We start from the raw sequence: 22,634 nt of genomic DNA on the forward strand, positions 1-22,634 counted from the left end.
AGAGGACATTTTTGTTTTCTGCTTACGAAATGTACCAATGTCCCACTTTATATACAGTATGTTTAACAGTCATGTTAGGGTGTGTTTTTTGCCATTTTTTAGTAGTATCTATTTTATGACAATAGGTATACTTAGTGGATTTACTAGAAACATCTCTATCAAGAAATAAAAAGCAAGCCCCAAAGTTCTGAATTTATTTTATCTCTAGAACTCTGTTCCATAAATTTAAGTACTCATTTATGTTCTTTATAGCTTCCCTTTCATTTTCTTAGATAAATTGTATTAATTTCTAATGGTGCATAATAAAAAAATTACAACATCTAATTCAGCACTATACATAAAAATAATTATATACAGGACCATAGATTTAGAATGTTAGAAAGTTCAGAATGATTGATTTCAGCTCTCACACAGTTGAAAAAAATCAGTATGAGAGTTTGCAAGAAGAATCCAAGTGGGCTTTATTACTTTTATATTTCCAAGGCAAAGTGACTTTTTGACAAAGTAGGTCAGTTTGACAAAGTCAAATCAATTTTTAACTGGTCCATACAGCTATCATGAGCAAACGTCTGCAAGGTATGGCTAAAAAAAAAAAACACCAGACTTCTAGAAAAGTCTCTTATAGTCACAAAATGTGTAGAGACTCTAGTATGCACTTAATTATATCCTAATAAAAAGTATAAATTTCTATAGGAAGAGCTGTGTGTGTTCCGTATGCCTGGATGCTTACCCCTAAATACTCTTTTTTTTTCAACACTATCCTCAATTTTGGTTTAAAATTTTTAGTTTAAAATTTCTTCTAATTTCTATACTCCCCAAATCACACTCATTTGAAACACTCTCAATGACATGAATAAAGGTAATACATTTCTGAATTCTTAAGAGTCGCAGTCAGTTGAAAAGCAGAGAGGGAAGTGGTTAATCCCCAGAAGGGACATTTGCCCAATTTTCTGACCCTCCTTCCTGTCACCTGTAACCCTTACCTGGCAAGTGCCAACGTATACTGTCCTATGAAGTCTCTCTATTCCACAATTCTCTGGGGATTTGAGTGCTGGGATTCAGGTCTGTCTCAGAATCTCTGAAGAACCATTTACTACAGGTATGTAACTATTGTTGGTGCTGTGTATCTGCTAGTTCCTGTACCTGTGAATTCAACCAATAGTGGAACAAAAATATCCAGGAAAAAAGAAAAAGAAATTCCATATGTTCTGAGTATTACAGACATTTTTCTTTGCCATTACTCCCTAAGCAACACAGTGTAATGACTCCATAGCACTTACATTGCATTGAGTATTGTAAGTAATCTAAAGATGCTTTCATATTTGGGAGCAGATGCATAGGATAGGCAAATACTATACCATTTTATATAGTAAAATGTTAGTATCCACAAGGGTCCTGGAACTATTCCACTGGAAATGAGAGATGACTACACATAAAAGATACATAAATTCAAAGAAATGTCCCTACAGTCCAGCCACTCCAGCCTTCTTATCATTCCTCACATACTCCAGGCATGAATGGCCCTGCCTCCTCCATCCCAGCATTTTCTTTGCTGGGAATGCCCGATTCTTACACACACACACACACACACACACACACACACACACACACCCTATTATTTTCCTCAAGACTCTTCTCAAGTAAGTTTGAGGAACCTATGTGCAACATCCCTCTCGATTCCTGCCCCTTTCTTGTTGTATTTCACTCACTATCTCACACATTACATATCTGTTTGCATTTTCGTGCATCTCCCCTCTCTAGAATGTAAGCCCCATGAGGTCCAGGATTTCAAGCATCCTTTTCACTGCTCTTTCTACAGTGCCTAAAGTCTCTTAGAGATGCACTCTGTATGCATTTGAGAAATGACTGGTGAACCCTCATACTTGGATGACCTGATATTCCTTATCTCATCTCAGAGAAATAGTAGTAACTGCCATCATTTTTAGACAGGGACACTGTCAGGCACAGCTGAATCATCTGCCGACACTGTGCAGGCCCAAAGGAGAGAGAAGGTGGAGTTTCACCGAGGTGCTTGTGTTGTTCAGCAAGATGTGTTTGCATTTACTGCAGGGGCAGAGTGTGTGCCTAAGGAACTGGAGGCACCAAGGGGTGAATTTAAAACTTACGTTCGACACTGGGTTCCCTCTGTGGATAAGGAGACAAGACGAATCATTTTACTTTCCTCCCAGACTCAAGTCTAAGTGAAAGTGCAGATGATCAATGGCAAAAACAGGACTACCAGAAACCATTCATCCTACAAAGCCAAAGATCTCGTCTTAGGATCATTCAGTAACCGAAGCAACCACAACTGATGAAAATCAAGCGGTCCACATTGAAAATGTCTTTCTGTACTTGATGTCCAAACAAAAGGAACTATACTGTAGTCATCAATATAAGTTGATCATTCATTACAGGATCATCACACATCAAGCAAATGGCTGTTGCATTATTACAGGGAGTACCAGGGGAATTGCACCCATAAACTTGACTTGTGGCAGACCCTGATGGAGACAGAGACGTTCATAACAGAATGGGAAATATGGAGAAAATTCTAATCTAAGAAAATGGAAGGATTCTGATGATACTAAAATAAATCCAAGTTTTTAGCCAATAATTTGATCTTTAAAAAAAAATAGTATAATTGAGTCAGAAGTAAACCAAACCCAAAGACAGCCGGAGCTTTCAAAAGGTTTCCAGACTTTTCCTCTCATGGCAGAAGTACTCCATTAGGCAGGCACTGCTTTGGGAGAATTAATCTTTTAGGAGGATTAGTCAGATGAAGGAGGGGGACACACTCTCGAAACTACTGCTTTCTTTGGTGTTCATGTGCTGGCAGGAAGTGTCAACCCTTATTTGGGTGTCAGAATCGCCATGAAGGCTCCTGGATGGGAAGACAGACAAAATCACGCGTGGGGCCAAAGGTCACTGCCATCATATTCCTTTCTAAAAGGAAGGAGCGAAGAGTCAGCAGTAGCAAAAATATAAACCTATCAATTTTCAATAACGAACAGCTTCAAACATTTTGTAAATTTGTCTGAAATGGGGAATGGTGTTTTAAACAAAGATAGACCTTTGTTAATTAAGTACTACAAAGAAAAAGTGTCCATAACAGAAAAAAGATTACAATTGCCATTTTCACACAAATATTGTGTTATTTCACATAAATTAAGAACAGCCTGATGAATTTCAAATTAGTTTAAAAATGTTTCTGTACAGAAAGACAGGATCACTTGTTTTTTGATATACTTTAAGAAAACTATAATCATAATAAATTCTGTGATGAGTATGGATGACTTTTCATGTGCTGGTACCAGCTAAATATTTGGTGTTAGACCTACAAGTTTATGTGGAAATAGAAGGGTATCCGTCTGCCTATTATATTCAATGTTTAGCTCACTAAACATGATAGCAGAGAATTAAAGGTACTTATTTTTTTAAGAATTTACAGATGGTTCTCATTATTTTAAGCTCAGTCTGACAAGCTTTGTATGTTTGAAAAACTACCTTAAATAATATTATGGATTTAAATCGTATGAGGATTAATATGCTATTGTTCATACTGAAATGCTAAACTTTCACTGTATGTGTTTATTACTGATAGAAATTAGGCATATAAAATTAAGAAATAGCACTATCTTGTTTCTAAGAGTGAAAAAGGGGAACATATTGAAAATATCCCCAAATAATGAAAACTCTACACATCCTACCCTTAAAATTTGATTTGCCCCTTCCATCCCCACTTGAAATCCACATTATCAGTTGTAAAGTTGGAAACATTTTTAAAACAACAGCCTTGACTTTATACAAATACATTTAAAATCTGCATGGGTATGTGAAGGAGAAGTAACTGCAAATGGCAAAACGAACCTAGAGTTTACTTTTCTTGTAGTTCATATTTTAGCAAGCTCACCATCATGATTTTGCTGAAAGATTTCTAACACTTTTATTTATACTTTTCTAAGGCAAATGCTTTCTGAAGTTTTTCCAAATACTCCTACTAGCATGAAACCATTAAATGTCTTTAAGTTCTCAAATGATATGTTTGTGCTTAAAATATATTTTGAAGAGATATAAAATCATCATCTACTTACCCAGGAGACATTTTTACCCTTAGGTACTTTTAGCATGGCAACATGCAGAACCAAGATGGTCAACAACAGTTTCACCAACATGGAAACATCCAATGGAGTATATTCCAAACCTCTTTGTTACCCAAATGCAAAAAGTTCTCTGGTTTGCCAGACACAGATATCATAAGTAACAATGAAGATAATCTTCAGATAACCCATCTTCCTTCCTGGTATTAAGCATCTGAACACACACATAACAGTCAGATCGATACAGTAATCATGCAGTCTATAGAGGCAGAGGTTGCAACATATAAATCTTTTACATATCCACAAAATCCAGCTGGGTATTCCCTTAAAAAAATAAAATAAAACTTGAATCCATGTGGAAACGACCAAAATCACAGAGGTGTTCTTCCTTCGGGTGTTCAACTGTAATTCCCAATTATTCTTCAAGCTTTACTAAAAAACTTGGTAGCTCTAGCTTGCAAATTCTTATTAAACAAAACAATGAAAGCAAAGAACATTTAGAAGACTTTGCAGTTTAGCTGTTGGTGGCATCCATTTTAGGAGGCACCAGTCTCCAGTGTTTCCCAGAGGATAAAGAAAGTGCAGAGCTCAGTTTCAATAAATAATACATAGCATCAGATACAATGTGCACCTGGAAGTACCTTCCGCGCAGTCTCAGGAGGACGTGGGTATTGCTCTCTCTGCAGTCTCAGAGACTCATGGTGCACCTGTTGTTGATTCAAGATTCCATGAAAGGCTGGTATCTTAACAACCCGTAGCATTTGTTTATAAGGTAAGAGAAATAGAATTCCCAAAGGAGAGCAAATTAGAAGTCCTAGATAAAAGAACAAGGCTGGAAATCAGTGTAGGCTCTCTTCTCTTTGTTTCTGCGCCCTTGTGTCCCCTTACTTTTACCTCCTGTCAATCTAGATTAACTAAGCAGATCCAGGCTAAATTTTGCAACTATCAGTAGTGATTAGTGTGAGATGATGAAATCGGATTATACAGGCGAACCTCTGCCTTCTTCCTCAGCAAGCAACACCATGCAATTGGAAAGCCTGCTGTCCTTCTCTTCACTGTATAAGGCTTTCTGGAAGGTTCTGCTGGAGGGAATAGGCTACCAAGAGAAAAACCTGCTCATCTGAAGCCACTCAGATACAAATAGAGGAGGAAAGAACTATTTCACTTTTTAATTTTTCTTCCAATTTCTAATGCTCTCTCTGATTAAAAGTGATATTATTGTGGAAAAAGACATAATATTTTCCATTTCATTAAAATTTCTTTCCCTAGCAGGTTAGCCACTTTGACTGAGACACTCAGGTCACAGAAAGTGATGGAGGGGGCTGAGAACTGGGTGCCAGTTTTTTTTTTAATCATTATTCCAAGCACCACACTAAGAACATTACATGCATCCAGGATCAAGTAATGCTGGAGGTAGGAAATTAAAATTTAAAGATATTAGATACCTCTTGACAAAGATCTAATGGGCCAAAGCAATACTTTCTAGACTACTCTCTGAAAACAAATGACATCTGAATTTGACTCTCTTTCAATTTGGTCTAAAGGATTATTTTTATTTTTTATTTTTTTAAGTATCACATTTTGCCCTAATGTATTTTAGAATTCTTTGGAATTGTGATTCTTATTTGAAAAATAACAATGTTCCAGGGCTGGAGATATAGCTCAGTTGGGAGAGTGCTTGCCTTGCATGCACAAGGCCCTGAGTTTAGTCCCCAGCACCACACACATACATACATACATACATAAAATGACAATGTTCCAGAGGTCCTCATAATGAAATTTTATTCTAAATGTTTTCTGAAGTATAAAACAACTAAAGAGGTTGATATTTATACAGAATTCACTGAATAAATATCAATACTGCCAGGGAATTACTTATATCTCTGTTGAGTTTTTGTCATGCGTTCAACATATATAGTGAATAAAAACAGTTAACATTGGTTAAATATATTCTATGTGGTGAGCATTATACCTTCTTAATCTTACTAATGACAACATCACAAGCTTGCTTCATTGAATAATTTGAGATGGCTCTTTTTGGAGGGGGGTAGAAGCAGTATTTATCAGCAGTGAATGAAAAAAGGGAAAAACCATGCAATTAAGTGGAATTTAAATCAGTTCAAAATAAGAAAAAATTGAAATGGACACAGAAATGGAGATTAAAAAGGACTTTTTAAATGAAGGGATGGTTTGGTTGTGAGCGTGCTGTTTCCTTGTGTGTCAATCTAACCTGCCTTATTTTACTCTAAACTCCTAAAGACATGGCTCACATTTACTGTATTTTTTTTTCTCTTCAGGGAATATGATATTTTAGGTTGCTCAGTAACTGTTGGTGACTAATTGGTTACAGGTCTATTATGGAATTTAAAATGGTTCTTTTGAACATAATTTTTGGTTAAAATTTTTTTCACTATGGTATTATTGAAAAGTGAATAAAGCAATTTGAAATCTGATGTGTGTACTCAAATATAAATGCTTGGGATGACTTTACATTCGTATCTGTATATTTCAAAGTTCCTCACCATCATGAAGGGACAACTAGCGGTGCAAGTTTTGTGCTCTAGAAGTTTCTGTTCCCAAGACCAGACCATATGAATCCAGACCATATTTAACTTCAGATCCTTCTAGAAATAGTTTCAAACTACAACTAAATTCTTATTCCTTTGAATCATACAATCTGATGTTATTGTGGGTTGAACCGTCACTGGTGTTCCTGTTTTTAAAAAGGGAATTTGGACCAGAGGCACCTGAGCATAGAGGGTAAAGGACATGAAGATCTCTGGAGAAAAGATGACCATGTCCCTGGAGTGGTGCAGCTGCAATCCAGGAATGCCATGGTGGCCACGCCTGGCTTGCCATCAAACACCAGAAACTGGAACGGGCAGGTAGGGTGACTCCAGAGCCATCAGCAAGAGCATGACTCTGATCACACTTCAGTTTTCAGACTTCCAGTCTCTAGAACTATGAGACAATAAATGGCTCCTGTTTGAAGCTATCTGATTTTGGGTACTTTGTCAGAGAATCCCTAGAAAACAAACACAGAGGTCAAATCTTTTCCTTTCCAATAATGTTTTGCACGATTCCAAGCTTTTTTCATTACTTTTGACATAAAACCCCATAGGTAAAAATGTCAGAATTTATTTTCAAAACCTTATTTTTATGTGATATCTTATGTATTTGACTTATATTTTTTAACTTATGCATGGATTATCAGCACATATCACATCTTACGCCACCTAGAGCTCTTGAACCTCAATGTGTCTATGGCTGTGTAGGTTCGTGAACTTAAATGAGAGGGGAAAAAAATTACACATTTATTTTCATTACTTCTGACTGAAGTTTAACATTTGTTTCAATTAGGAATACTAGCAACAAGCCTTGGTACTGGCAGTATTATTGATATGAATATGTGACTTCCATTACTGATATCAGATTATAATTGATTCAGATATATTTAAATTTTTATGTACATCTTTTAGTTAATGAAATACACACTGAATTAATTAGGGGCAATTTGCTGTTTACTTTGCAACTGATATTGAAATTCATAAAAGCATTAAAATTGTCAGCAAGGCACCCATGCATGAGCCTGTAATCCCAGTGACTTGGGAGGTCTGAAGCAGGAGGCTGTTAAGTTTAAGGATAGCCTCAGTAATTCAGCAAGGCCCTAAGCAACTTAGCAAAACCATTTCAAAATAAAAAAATTTAAAAGGGCTGGGGATATGGCTCAGTGGTAAAGCATCTCTGGGTTCAATCCCTAGTAACAACAACAACAACAACAAAATATAAGATTGTTTTGACTTTGCTGTATATTTGAAAATTCTCATAATAAAATGTTGTAAAAATATTGTTTTTAAATTAGTACTTCAAAGTTACAAAATAATTATAGTCATTAGACTTCTCAATGTATTAATAAGTAGTACATATGTTGCTATACCACAGATTTGTTTTTTAATATTTTCAAAACTGCATTGCCATATGATTTTCTTTTGTAATTCTACAAATTTCATATTGTATACTTAAAAATATTGTTTCCAAGTAGAGGATAGGATAGAGAGAAGAATACATCAGACACTAGAATGGCAATATGTAAATCAATGGAAATGTAACTGATGTGATTTAGCAATCTGTATATGGGGTAAAAATGGGAGTTCATAACCCTTTTGAATCAAACTGTGAAATATGATATATCAAGAAATATGTAATGTTTTGAACAACCAACAATAAAAAAAAGAAAAAAAATATTGTTTCCAGAAAGTCTCCACTGGGCTTCAGGGACTTTAAAAGGATCCATCGCACAATAAATGTAAGCATTTCATCTATAAGATCATTATGAAAAAGCTGGTATGCAGAATATGTTTTCCACAAGCTATATGAAATGTAAGACTTTTTTTTTTTTACTTATGGTAAGCATAAATTAAAACAAATAGATAAAAAAACTAAAATGTTATGTAATAACCATGTACAAAAGTAAAACCTTGCTAATAGCAAAGGCACTGCTGAATTAAATTCTGTGCCAGTTATCCATTTCTGTCTCGGTTCATGGTGTAAACAAAGTATCTAAAAAAATTAATGGCGTTATATGACGATTATGGTTCTGTGGGTCCATTGAGTTCACGTTGGCAGTTTATATTTAAAGACTGATGTAGGGATGGTCAGCTAGCTACTGGGCTGTCTTCTGAAGGCTTCGTCAAGCCTTGGTTGGAGATTTGGGTTAGACATCTAAGTGGGTTTGCCCACATGCTGGCTGTCAGATGGAAGCTCAGCTGGCCTGGTGACCACAGTAAAACATGAGATTTCTTTGTGTGACTTGAGCTTCTTGCAGCACGCCATCTGAGTTCCAAGAGACCAATCTTCAGAGCATTGTGAGAAATCCTGAACAGAAATGTGTGATTCATACCTCACCTTGGAAGACACAGCATTACCTCTGCATGTCATATTTGTTAGAAGTGAGTCACAGAGTCAGCTCAGAATCAGAGGGAGGAGATTACACAAGGACATGAATCCCTGGCACATGGCTCATGGGAGGGGAGAAGGGCATCTGTGGTGACCAGGCACAATGCACCCACAAAACTACCACATATGTCGAGGGCAAGGCCTGAACATAACACTGAATTCGATGCGATGGGACTTCAGTTAATCAAGTTCACCTATTGTCTCCAAATCATTTAGCTCATGAGTTTTCAAAGAGTCTCATATGGATTCCTTCCCATTGAATTTCTTATTTTCACCTTGGATAAGTAAAAATGGGACCAAAGACATGATTTAGTTTTCCTGCTTCCTCATCATCTTTAAAAGTTCACTCACTCATTTAATTTCTTCAATAATAGCAAAGACTCTTGAAGACAGGAAATGCATTGATGTGACTGTGTCACTATAGTATGCCGATATTAATTCCTTTGGGTATAAACCAAGGAGCAGGATAGCTGGGTCAAATGGTGGTTCCATTCCCAATTTTCTGAGGAATCTCCATACTGCTTTCCATAGTGGTTGCACCAATTTGCAGTCCCATAAGCACTGTATGAGTGTGCCTTTTTCACCACATCCTCACCAACATTTATTGTTGCCTGTATTCTTGATGATTACCATTCTGATAGGAGTGAGATGAAATCTTAGAGAAATGCAAATCAAAAAGACTCTAATTGTAGAGATGTTGAATACTTTTTCCTATATTTGTTGATCAATTATATTTCTTCTTCTGTGAGGTATCTGTTCAGTTCTCTTAGCCCATTTATTGACTGAGTTATTAGTTTTTTTGGTGTTAAGTATTTTGAGTTCTTTAGCATACTATAATGACACAGCCACATCAATGTTTCTAGCAGCTCAATTCACAATAGCTAGACTATGGAACCAACCTAGGTGTCCCTCAATAGATGAATGGATGAAGAAAATGTGGTATATATTCTCAATGGAATATTACTCAGCTTTAAAGAAGAGTTTGCTAGTAAATGGTTAGAGTTGGAGAATATCATGCTAAGCGAAATCCCACAAAACCAAAGGCCAAATGTTTTCTCTAATATGTGGATGCTAATTCACAATAAGGCCGGGGGCACTAGGGAAGAATAGTGTTACCTTAGATTAGGTAGAGGGAAGTAATGGGAGGGGAGGGGAAGGAATGTGGGGATAGGAAAGATAGTAGAACGAACCAGACATTATTACTGTATGTATATATGTGACTGCATGATATGACTCTGCAACATGTATACTCAGAAAAATGAGAAATTATATCCCATCTATGTATGATATCTCAAAGTGCATAAATGCATTCTATTGTCATGTATAACTAATTAAAACAAAGAAAAATTTTAAAAAGAGAAATGCATTAATTTTTTTCTATTCATACTCTTCCCAATTCTAAGGATACATGCACTGCCTTCTACATTGCAATTACTCCAAAATAATCTAATAACTTATATCTCATAAAAAGAAGATGTGCAAAGCTACATGGCTTTTGGAAGTGGGCTGCAAGAGTAAAACAGAGGTTGTCATTATTTTGCACACATAGCAGAGAACATGCCATCACTTCTGTGCATGCTCTTGGGGAGGGGAATAAAAGTTAGAGATTCAGCATTTCCCTTTTGGTGCTTCAACAAAGGAATTGAACATTTTTAGGTCCAACCATGTTTACTCCATTGATCAAAGATATTCCATTAGGTCCTAACTGAACTTTTGGTGGAATTTCTAAAATTGGAACCAGAAAAAGTGGGTCAATTAACAAGTCAAACATAGGAAAAGATGCACTTAAAAAATAACTTCCTGATGGGCACAGTGGTGACAAACACCTGTAACTCCAGCAGCCCAGGGGGCTGAGGCAGGAGAATTGCAAGTTCAAAGCCAGTCTCAGCAAAAGCAAGGTGTTAAGCAACTCGGTAAGACCCTGTCTCTAAATAAAATACAAAATACGGCTGGGGACGTGGCTCAGTGGTAGAGTACCCCGAGTTCAATCCCCAGCCTCCCCCCAAAAAATAATAACTTCTTGTCTTGTTAATATGAACTGTGAGGGGGTCTCTGTTTCCTAACAGATTGAAGATTGATTCTGTGCGAGGCACAGTGCTAAGAATTCTATAAAGCATTTTCTCACTGAGTTCATAAGTCCTCCTAATGACCTTTAAGGCAGGTTCTATTATTCTTAGTGTAAGTGACCACTGGCCAAACCCAGCATTGACCCTGTAACAGTCAGACACCAGTGCCCGCCGGCTTGTTTGGTCTATCTTCAGTTTGTCGTGCTCAACCGTCCAGGTGTGCCACCCACCAAGGGGCATGAAACTCACTATCTGAACACACCTCTGACCTCAGCCAAAGCTGCAGTAAACTCTATACACTTCAAACTGGCCACGCAGCTCCTCACTCTCTTCCCCCAGGGTCTCATGGCCTGCAAACAAGGACTGAGCCCACCAGCAAGCCCAAAAGTGTGGAGGAGTTACTGCCACTAGACCTAACTCTCAGTGAACTGGTGGATACTTTCACTGGCCATCTCTAATGTGGACAATTGGGGGAGGTTTGGCATTCTTCTGGGGATGGGGGTGGTGGGGCAGACTAGTAGAATCCAGTCCCCTTTGCCTTAAGCCTTCATAATGTTCCTTTAGATTGGCTCTTCCTCCTTCCCTGTCTCCTGGGAACTTCCTCTAACAAACTGCCTGCACTAAATCCTCATCTCCAGCTTTGAATAAGGTTATAATTAATACACACACCGGACAAGCAGCAGCACACCACCAATTGGTGGAGAAGATGGAGTAATGTTCCAAATCTGTGAATATTTCTTCTGCAAATTCATTGAAGTGAGTCCTGACTGAAAGAAGTCCTTGGAGATTCGTAAGGAGCTAGTTTTCACATTCAGTCCTGTTGGTAATCTTGCTAATTATACTCTGATCTCCTTTAGGGCCAGTGGTCTGACTTTGAAAGTCGTTTCTCACATAGCACTTAAATGGCTGTAAAGCATTTAACAAGTGTTCAATTAGCAGGTGCCGATTAACTAAGTAAGTGGTCCTTGCTCTTCAGTTACCTCTTTGTTTTTTAACCTATTAAAAAAGCAGGCGTTATCTTCCCTAGGAAATATCATCCACCTATGTAATGCTTTCTTCTAATCTCCAATTGTTCGACACAAATGAGTATTATTTAGTATTGACATGTCTATACCTTACAATCCACTATAATCCAGTTGAGCAAGCATGGTAGAAGCAGATTTGGAGTCAGACCAGAGTTAAATTCGGTCTCTTCTACTTAAAAAACATGCAAACTAGGGCAGTATTGAATCTCTTTATCTTCATATAGGTACTACAGACCCCTACTCTGGGAAGCTTTTGGGAAAGTTAAACCATGTGTAAAGCAGGTGGCATAGTAAATAGTGGCTAAGGACCCAGAATCTCTCCTGCTTCTGGATCTTGTTTGGTCTTTGTGATATACTTATTGTGTGATCAATACATAAACCCATTTGAGGCTTAGACTTCTCATTTGTAAGGGTGAGGTAATTAATCCTCATGTTTACTTCATATGACTGAAGCCAGACTCGAAATCATGCATGGAAAAGTTACTGGAGATTTGTAACGGTAATCATAAGAGGCAGGCAGACTGGGCCACCGCATGTCCTTGTACATTCTGTGCAATGCACAAAGGCCCTGGCCACAGGATGAATTAGAAGTGAGACATGAAAGTCTCCATCTTCCCAGTGGGGTTCACTTTTCAAATTTGTCCACTCAAATACTATAAAAAAGCACAGAGGGACCCTAAGTAGCAGAGGCATGAATTAATTAGACTTTAGGACAAAACTCATCAGATTCAAATTCTAGCTCTGTTATTTATTAGTTATACAGTGTTAGACATGGTCCCTCTGTGCCTCCATTACAATCTACAAAATAAAAGGTTTTGTTTCGTTTTACAGCACTCATAAGAATTACATAAGTCTATGTAAGGTACTCAAGATATGTACCTGGTATGTAGTAAGCACTTGGTACATGCCCATGGCTCATTATCATGATTCTTACTGTTATAATTGTTAACTTCTACCACAATCCAAATAAAGACATGTTGATTGTGGTGAAACACAGTATTAATGACTTAAAATAGAATCAGGTCTATTCAAAAACCAATCTATGTGTGTACACACTTTTGAATGAGGCTAATTAACAATGCATATGTTTGTTTTCTGATTTTTTTTTTGATGAATAGAGTAGCAAAATTGATGAACTCAGTTGAAAGGACTACTGAAACATGCAGGTTATAAAAACCTAGCTCTGATGATTTGAAACAGCTGTCAGAACTTGTTCTCTTGGACAGGAAATTGTTTTGTTCAACTCAAGCCAGGGCTATTAGTACCAATGACTTTTTAAGAGCTCTATCTGAACATTTCCAATAGACGGCCTAAAATTCTGTCGATAGGTCATAGCACTTCTTTTGATAAATCACCATCAGATAAATTATCTGCTAAATGCTGACCCTTCTTGGGTTATAAACTCCTCAAGGGCAAGAAGCATATTCATCATTTTAGTTTTCATTACGATGACATATTATATACAAAAGTTGTTGGCTGAAATAATGCAAATGCCTGCCAAATGAACTTCAAAGACACACCCCAGTAGAACATGCTGCAGTAATAGAACCCAGAGAGGACAAGGGCATGGATAATGTCATAAAATAATGCTTCTTAAGCCAGGGTCTAACCACATCCTGTCCCCCTGGAGGGAGTCTTCAACAATGATGTGTCATTATTAATAATGGTCACAAAGGCATCTTCTGGCCTTGACAGTGAACACTGGGGCAGGTGGGAAGGAAGGAGGTGGGGCAGTGGGGAGGGGGGAGGGGCTCTTTGAACTTCTTCCAGGAAGAACAGAACCATTTGTTTTACCAGTTCTGGGACAGTTTTCAAAAAGACAGCCACTTCCTTTCAGATCCGATTAATTTGGCCAACCAGCTAAATTAAAATGTCCTTGATAAGAAAGGCATGAAGAAATGTATACAGTGAGGATTCATAAGATTCCTCACATCCTAAGTTTTAGACACCATTTAATAGAGATGGGAGAAAAAAAAAAAAACTATTTTCACCAATGAACCCAAAATGTGTTGTGAAACGTGGAATGACTATCTTTGGTTATCTTAGCCATTTTCTGTCTCCATTTGTTTCATTAAAAATAAACTAGTGCTTCCCTAGCATGTGTGAGGCACTGGGTTCGATCCTCAGCATTGCATACAAATAAAATAAACACATGCTGTCCATACACAACTATCAAAATAACTTTTTTAATGAAATAAAATTTTGGTAAAAATAAATCATGTTTTTTTTATTATTATTTAAAATTAAGATTGCTATGTTTATGGCTCATTTTCTTGTCCTTCTCTCCATAGATCCTAACACTGGTACTTTTCCTATCCCTTTATTTCTTTACCTTGGGTATACCTAAGAAATTGACTTTGCCTGTATTTCTCCATCCAAATCCAATGGTCTATGATGCCCAAACAATCTTCCTTGAGACCTCTCTTTTCACATCAATGTAGACTTATGACCTTGATGAGGATAGCTCCTTATTGTTCACATCAAGTCTTAAACCAGATTCTATTTTTGGTCATAATACATGTACAGCAATGATATGATTAGCCTTTAAATTAATCTATATTGTAAGGGCAATATTAAGAATAATCTTAGCTGGGCATGGTGGTGCAAGCCTGTAATCCCAGTGGTTTGGGAGGCTGAGGCAAAAGGATCAAAAGTTCAAAGCCAGCCTCTGCAAAAGAGGCACTAAGCAACTCAGTGAGACCCTGTCTCTGAATAAATTACAAAAAAGGGCTGGGGTTGTGGCTCAGTGGTCAAGTGCTCCTGAGTTCAAACCCTGGCTACCCTCCTGCCCCAAATAATAATCTTTCCCTTATAAGTAGGTTTATTGGTACACACATCTTTGTATGTTAGCCTGAAAATATCCATTTCCAGGTAGTCCCAAAATCACTCACTTCAATCCATGATTTAAACCAAAATTTTACGTATAAATAACTACATTATGTTGTAGCTGGTTAGAAGAAACTGGTTCCCAAATTCCCATAATCTATGCCTAAGTGAAGCTATTTGACTCAAGATTCAAAATCAATAACATTTTTTTTTAAAGGAAATAGTGAAAGAGATACTGTTTCTAGATACTACACTACTAGTTTGAGGGAAGGGATTATTTGATTCATCTTTGTATCTTACAGACCAGCAGTGTGTCCTATGTGTGCTAAATATTGATTAAATGAATAAAACAAACATCATTAAGCTAAAAAATCAAGTCTGTCTTGCTTTATAATTTAACAGATATTATGCTTTAATTATTCTTGTTTTTACGAACATCTGCATATGTATTTCATCTCAAACATATTGATTTACCAACTCATATTTAAATTTACGAAAGCATTTGGCATTCCCTCTTAACTCCTCGGTTGATCATCTTTTTTCCTTGTTTCATTAGATTTGGGGACATTTTATTAGAATTCGGTTGAAAAGAATAGAGATAACTGAAGGCCCCTCAAGTGAGAAGGCTTTATTTAAAGACTACTCTTGAGCAAAATCAGACAGCTGGACAACCAGTCTTTGGAAAGGCCAGGGACAGATTCTCACCCTCACGCTTACACTCTGCCATTACCCCAGCGTGCTATGGGATAAAGAGTATCATCTTCGTAGGCTGCAGCTCCTGCAAGCTCTACTTTCTGCACCCTGAGCCACTCGACTCTTTTTTTTCTGTGTACACAGTCTTTATCATATAGTTTATCCCATATCAAAATTTGGGCTTACTACAGTGACTTCCCATGAGGAACCCTCACAAGTGCTGATCTTTCAGCAGGAGCTCCCCCTGCTGATTCTGTGAATTCCCCACCCCAATTCCTAAGTCAAGTGCAAATTCATATTGGGTGCCTATGGGGTGGGGGTTGGCAGTGCTGCCCACATAGTTCCTACAGAGCTGTCCTCTGACAGTAATTTTGCATTAGACTGCTAAGCATATGATTGAAGTCTTTAATAAGACTGACAATCATTCACGTCTTTAAATTGCTTACATGAATTTCACTCTAAATTATGAAATTGCCTGAAATCCCTTGTTTTCTCTGCTCTCAGGTGTGCAAGGGTTCTAATCTTTTGCTATGTGAAGCCAAAAACAAGGCATGGTACACAGAGGTTGTGTGTTTATTGACTGGTCATTAGTTGAGATCACTGTAAAATTTATTTTGAGACTTATTGAAATGTAGGAAAAGAGTGGCCATGAGCAAAGCAAAGTGGAATCACAAGTCCCTCAAATAATCTGAACGAAGTCTCACCACTCTGGTTGCAATAAAGTCATATATTTTGAAACTAGAGAAATTGGTTCCTATTACTAATCAAAATGGATGATAAAGCTCTACACTGAAATTTAAAAGCTTGGGTTTCATTGGTCTACATGATCATCTTAAAAATCATTAATAATGTGGGGATAAGAAAGATAATAGAATAAAGCAGACATTATTACTTTATATAACAGACATTATTACTTTATGTACATTAACAGACATTATTACATTATGTATTTATGTGACTATATGACCAATATGGTTCTGCAATATGTATACTCAGAAAAATGAGAAATTATATCCCATCTATGTATGATATATCAAAGTATATAAGTGTATTCTACTGTCATGTATAACTAATTAAGGCAAAAAAAATTTTAAAAAAGAAAAACATTGTATGGGGTTAGTCTATGTTTCCCAAAGGGCACAGCCATATTTAAAATGAAGAAAAACTTAAAACCATGATGAGCTGCATGAAAGAATACAAACATTTTATTTTCTTTATGTGCCAATTCATTCCACAGAGAATAATTCTTTCGGAAGCCTGTGTTAAGTTAAAGAATCAGTTGATCGGAAGTCTCTTGTATCCATTCCTCTCCAACATGGTAATTTTGTTCCTTCATGAAGAAGTACTGGCATTCCCAGGATAATATTGGGAAATGAATTTGGAAAGCTAGTATTTAAATGACACGGCTGTACTTATATCTGACCCATCAGAGGTCTGGCAGTTAGCAAATGCCTACAGCCTGAAGGCTAAGCACGGGTGAAACTGTAGAATTCTGAGGTACTGTGGTTTTCTCCAGGTATTAATGCAGCAGACCTGTCAGGATGAAATCTTAGCTGACTTAATGTAAAAAATTCTCCAAGAAGGGCATGTCTCATCAAGGGCTTAAGAAAGTAGAATAAACAAGGGGCATCCAATCAACTCAGGAAAAAGTCATCTTGTCATCTCAGTTTTTCATGGAGCAATGAGAATAAACCCAAATCAGTGTCTTTTAAAAGCGTATTCTTTGATCTGATTGGACTGCCAATCATGGCTCAAAACAGTGCAATAAATCATACAGGAAAAAGATGAACAATCAAGTAAGTTCCCTCCAACAGTGATGACTTTGTCCTTTGAAGTAAGATTCATTTCAAAATTTTCAGTGCTGTTTGGTCTGCAGAAATAAGAATCCCATTATCTTTAAATGGTAATGAGCAAATTATAATTATAGCTCAGGAATAAAAATTCTATAAAATTGGTTGCTTTGTGGGGATTGACCAAGAGTTCTTTAAAAGAGTAAACTTTTAAAATCATAAGACTTTAAATAAAGGGGAGATCTGTACTGTATGAGGGGGCAAAAACATGGATTTCTTTTATTAAAATATTTGTGACACTGAACCCATTTTCAATGAGACAAAAATTCATAGGCAAAATTTGCTTAGAGCTCTAACATTTATATAATCACTCCTGGGGGCTATCAGTATTGCTGCCTTATCAGATCTGAGGTGCAGACCTAACAAAGCGGAATGAGGAAACTTTTGGCCAGTGATTAAATCACTGTTTTTTTTTTTGTTTTTTTTTTCAGTGCTCTTTCAGTTACAAAGAAAGGGGTGGCGGGTGCTAAGAGTCACATTTTGAAACAATTTGTAAAATCGTATTTCTCTTCATACTGGGTGCTTTCCGTCTCTTTTTTTCTAAGACTCAAATTGACTTTCATCAGAACAAAAGAGGCAGGTCAATTTACTTGAGTTATATTAACCTTGGTCTAAGGAAAGTTGCCAGTAGGCATTGGAGCATAGCCCATGGCACACCACCGCACACAGGACAACAGATTTCTTCCCATGGCATCTACAAGGACTTTACAATTGGAGGATGGAAGAACCCCAAGATGATGGATTTTCTGAAAATATGAAATCCCACTTGTATCTTTCACTCTAGACATTCCCAAGAGCTGCTCAGTCCCCTGGTACCTACCAGGTGACACAAATGGTAGGAACTGCATCTAGCAACCACAGTTGTCCCTTGAAAGGAATTAAGGAGTATGTGATATTTGGGCTCTTTTATCACAAGTATCTTCAAAGTGTTGCTTAGGCAATTCTGTAAACTTTTAATGCCATAATTGAATAAATTACAACCACTTATGGACCATCTATCTGAATAAAATTCATCATGTCATTTAATGACTTAAGTTGGTTTCTTTATTTAATTTATTTTTTTAAATTTATTTTTTAGTTTTCGGTGGACACAACATCTTTGTTTGTATGTGGTGTTGAGGATTGAACCTGAGGCGCACGCATGCCAGGCGAGCGCGCTACCGCTTGAGCCACATCCCCAGCCTTAAGTTGGTTTAAATATTGAAAACTTCAAGTTCTCACTTTCTACTGATCCCAAAGGCATTTCTGGATTTTTCCTTACAAACTCCACACTATCATCTACCTCTTCCACAATCCCCACTTAGATAACTGGAAAACCTCAGGATTGCTCAACTGAAGTATGTTAATGCTTTACTTTCTAACCTTTCATGACAAGAGTGCATGGTTCCTTTTTAAAAATCACATCATGTTCTATGTATATATTATTAAGAATTCCAACACTGTGTGTCTGCCTAGGATTCATTTCTCTTTCTTTCTGGAAAGAACTTGATTTTACATTGGGAAATTCTCCTCTAGTGTACACAGGGTTGATGAGAAACTGGGCTACTCTGATCCTCTCTCCCAGGAGTATGAACCTTGAGTAACCTGACACAAGTTGAACTGCGGTAGACTAAGTTGCATAGAGGAAGAACTCCAAAGAGCTTAGCCACGGAGACACCCAGATTCCCAGAGCTGCTCTGATCCCAAATTCTACTTTTCCGTTGGTTCACTCAGCTCTCTAGTGGTCAGGGAACCTTAAACAAGAGGGGGGCATTAAAAATAAAACAGATATTTAAAATGAAATGAGCAGAAAGCATCCCTGATATTCAGATTCTATGGGTCTGGGATGGTTCTCAGGGGTCTGTATTATTTTTAAAAAATATTCATAGAAATTTTAATTCTAGTGATCTAAAGAATACACCGAGAAATGTTTCTATAAACATTTCAATGGACTCCACATTTTCAATGAAAAAAAAAATTGATTTCTCCCATGTATCAGCAAATAACCTTATCTTACCTAGCTTTGAGAAAGTTTTGGAGAGCAATTGTGATTTTTAGAGGCATGTTTAGAGGGGGGAGGGGAAAGGAGAGATTCCAGATCTTCCGCTTAGATTTTTTTTTAACTTGATAACTGAAAATCAGTGATAAAAATACAGAATGCTTCATGAATTTGCATGTTATACTTGCTCAGGGGCCATGCTAATTTTCTTTGCATCATTCCGATTTTAGTACACATGCTTCCCAAGCAAGCAGCAATTAGGTGATTTTTAAACTATCCTTTCCCCAACATCCTGCTCTGTCTTCCTTAACCACAACCCTTGAAAAATCATTAAGAAGTCTCTGTTCCTAATGAGACTGTGTCCCACTCATCAAGAGACTGCAATCCACCTCTCTGAATAACTGTCACTTTATTTCACCATGGATTGGCCCCAAAGGGGGGGGGGAATGACTCATCCAGCCATGACAAGGAGTGGGGGGTAGAGTAGCCAGTGAGGTACGTGGGCAGGTTTTACAGACTCACCGAGACCATCAGTGATAAGGGGGGAAAACGTAAGAGGAAGAAAGAAAAAGCTGGTGAGAGATGGAAACTGGGAGGGGCCCAGGTCCTCAGCCAGTGCTCAAAGAAGTTGCCTGGCCCCTCACTCTCTCTTTTCTAAAGTGTGTTTTCTGGAAATCCAAGTAGACGTCATAAATCGCTTATTCCTTTGGTAGTGGGGAGCAGGATGCCAATAGGCACAGCACCAAAGTGTAAGGAAGAACAAAACATGAAGCTCCTTGTGATGATTCAGACAGAAGGGAACTGACGGTCATCTCAATGTAATGCCAATGAAGAGAACAAACACAAGAGTCCGGCTCAACTAAAGCAGGTCTATTCAGCAGAAAGGTCATCCTGCAATTGAAGGCTGTAAACCCCAAACACAAAAGGCTGCTACCTGCCTGAGCTTGGATAGGTGGATGGGCTGGGGGTTGGGGGGGGCGTGATGAATGATACATCAGGAGCTGCCCGTCTGGCCAAGATGTTAGGGCAGCTTTTTAATATGCGTAGCTGTTAAAGCCTTAACTCAAGGGTTTATATAAATCATCTAGCAGTGTTTTTATTTTTAAATGGCTATGCTTAGAGATACTTCAAAATGTGGTTCTGTTTTTAAACATGTTTATCTACTTCGTAACCACTGTTTTTAAATAAAGTTAGTTTGTGGTTTTGAGTGAATTTCATCATTCAAATCAGAACCAAGATGCCTTCTGTACTTGAATGGTTTCTTGTTATGGGTAAATAAACTGGTTTTTGCTTTAAATTTTTTAAGAGAAACACACAGGCTATAATCTGAGCAGTAAAAACAGCCTAACAGAGTGAACTGATTACAGAGTTTGCAACTCTAGCAAAATTTCTTTTTCTACTCTATACATGTTGACAAGACTAAGGAACCTAAGTTGATACCATCAGCAAGTTGTGTATGTTTTTATGCACCCAGTATAAGATGAATTGTACCTAAATATAAAATGAATTTTTCAAATCATAGCAAGTGGAATGTAAGGATGGTTGTGGAAAAATAAGAATTTGATAATATTTTTTTCCAGCATTAGCTTTGTATTTACTCAAGAAGACTTGAGAGTGTGTCACGGGCCAGATGTTCTTAGAGGGCAACAATGAGAAAGGAATGGGGGAAACTCAGAGTTCAGACAGAGAGGAGAGAATTATGACAAGGACAAGGTACAGTCTGGTTTTTGTTTTGTTTTGTTTTCTTAAAGGGATTGAACCTTGGGGTGCTTTACTTCTGAGCTATATTCCCAGTCCTTTTTAGGTTTTTTAATTATGAGACAAAGTTTCACTAAATTTCTGAGGCTGGCCTCAAACATGTGATCCTCCTGTCTCAGCCTCCTGAGTCCCGGGGATTACAGTTGTGTGCCACTGTGCCCAGCTAGTGAGTGCTCTTTTAGGAAAGAGGCAAAGAACTAACCAATTCTGAGCAACAACCTCTACTGAGGTATGGAGGCAAAAAAGAGCCCTGGAAGTGAAGAAAGTATGTGACGGTCAATGCCATTGGAAACTCAGTGAGAAGGTGCTAAGGTGAAAGATGCTTGATCAGGAACACTTTTGTAGCATGTGAGGGAATCTACTTATATTCTCAGAAGATGGCAATCAACTGGGGGTTTAAACAGAACATGATTGCATTTGAGAAAAATCTCATTAGCAGCTACATTCACAATGGAGAATGGATTGTTGGAGAATGAAGACTAGGATGTAGGGATACCAGTCAGGGGGTTGCTGTGGTAACCTGGGAAGGAAATAACTGGGTCCCACACTAGGGTTGAAACAGCAAACATATCCCAGAGCTCTTTCTACCTTGATAGGACCTGAATTAAAGGGGAGGGACAATGAGGGACATTTCTGGCTTGAGCAAATGAAACAATAATAATATTTAACCAGACCAGTAAGGTGGAAGCAGATAGAAGTACTGGTAGCAGAAATGGGGAGGATGGAGACCAAAATAACAAGGCCCAGTCTTGCAGAGGCCGTGTGTGCTGATCTGTGGGGTTTCCACGCAAAAATGTTCACATACCTGTCGATGTTCAAATGGGTCTGAAATGTGGAAGAAAGATCTGAGCTGAATATATAGGTCTAGTAGCCATCAACTTGGGGACTATGTTGACCTGTGTGTCTTTAGCGAAGGAAGATGACTTAGAGGGCAGCTTCAATCAATGCAACTCTATTATCAACATCATTCACCTGCTCAGATCTCCTATACTCCGGGACTCCTTCTTCATTTACTCAGGAAACTTAACAACAAAGGCATGTCAGAGTGCAAACGAACAATAGGATTTGGTCATGCTTCATGGCACAGGTTCTTAGCAATGCAAAAGCACAGGACTTGAACCTCACTCCCAGTTAAACCCCTTTGTATGTAACACCCCATGAAGGATGGACTACAGAATAAGCTAGGCCCTACCCTTCTTTATTTTTGAATCTACATGCCAACCTCTTAATCAACAGATTTCTCCAATGGGTTGGTTTCACTTAATGTATTTCTAGTCGAGTGTTTTCTAATGTGCTAAGATATGTATTTTAATTCTATAATATTGATGTAAATTTTTAAATTTATGTTTAGTATAAAAAATAGTATCTATTTATATATACAAACT

The 22,634-nt window shown here is 37.6% G+C and overlaps 1 protein-coding gene and 1 non-coding gene across 8 annotated transcripts in view; both read right to left on the minus strand.

The window, feature by feature from the left end:
• Cacnb2 (calcium voltage-gated channel auxiliary subunit beta 2) overlaps positions 1-22,634 on the minus strand; it is a 343,227-nt gene that overhangs the window by 206,516 nt on the left and 114,077 nt on the right. The window contains exon 1 of one of the 7 annotated variants that reach the window (XM_021726661.3): positions 4,092-4,989. The exons of the other annotated variants lie outside the window; for them this stretch is intronic. Within the exon in view, the coding sequence (XP_021582336.1) occupies positions 4,092-4,172 (81 nt within the window). The 5' untranslated portion in view covers positions 4,173-4,989. Of the gene's footprint in view, positions 1-4,091; positions 4,990-22,634 lie in introns of those variants that run through there. 7 annotated transcript variants of the gene reach the window in all.
• On the minus strand, positions 19,639-19,741 carry LOC120887781 (U6 spliceosomal RNA). The gene has a single exon (XR_005731106.1). It is a non-coding gene; the product is annotated as a U6 spliceosomal RNA (small nuclear RNA).

Source organism: Ictidomys tridecemlineatus, chromosome 10, assembly GCF_052094955.1.
Source record: "Ictidomys tridecemlineatus isolate mIctTri1 chromosome 10, mIctTri1.hap1, whole genome shotgun sequence".
NCBI classification, from domain to species: Eukaryota; Metazoa; Chordata; class Mammalia; order Rodentia; family Sciuridae; genus Ictidomys; species Ictidomys tridecemlineatus.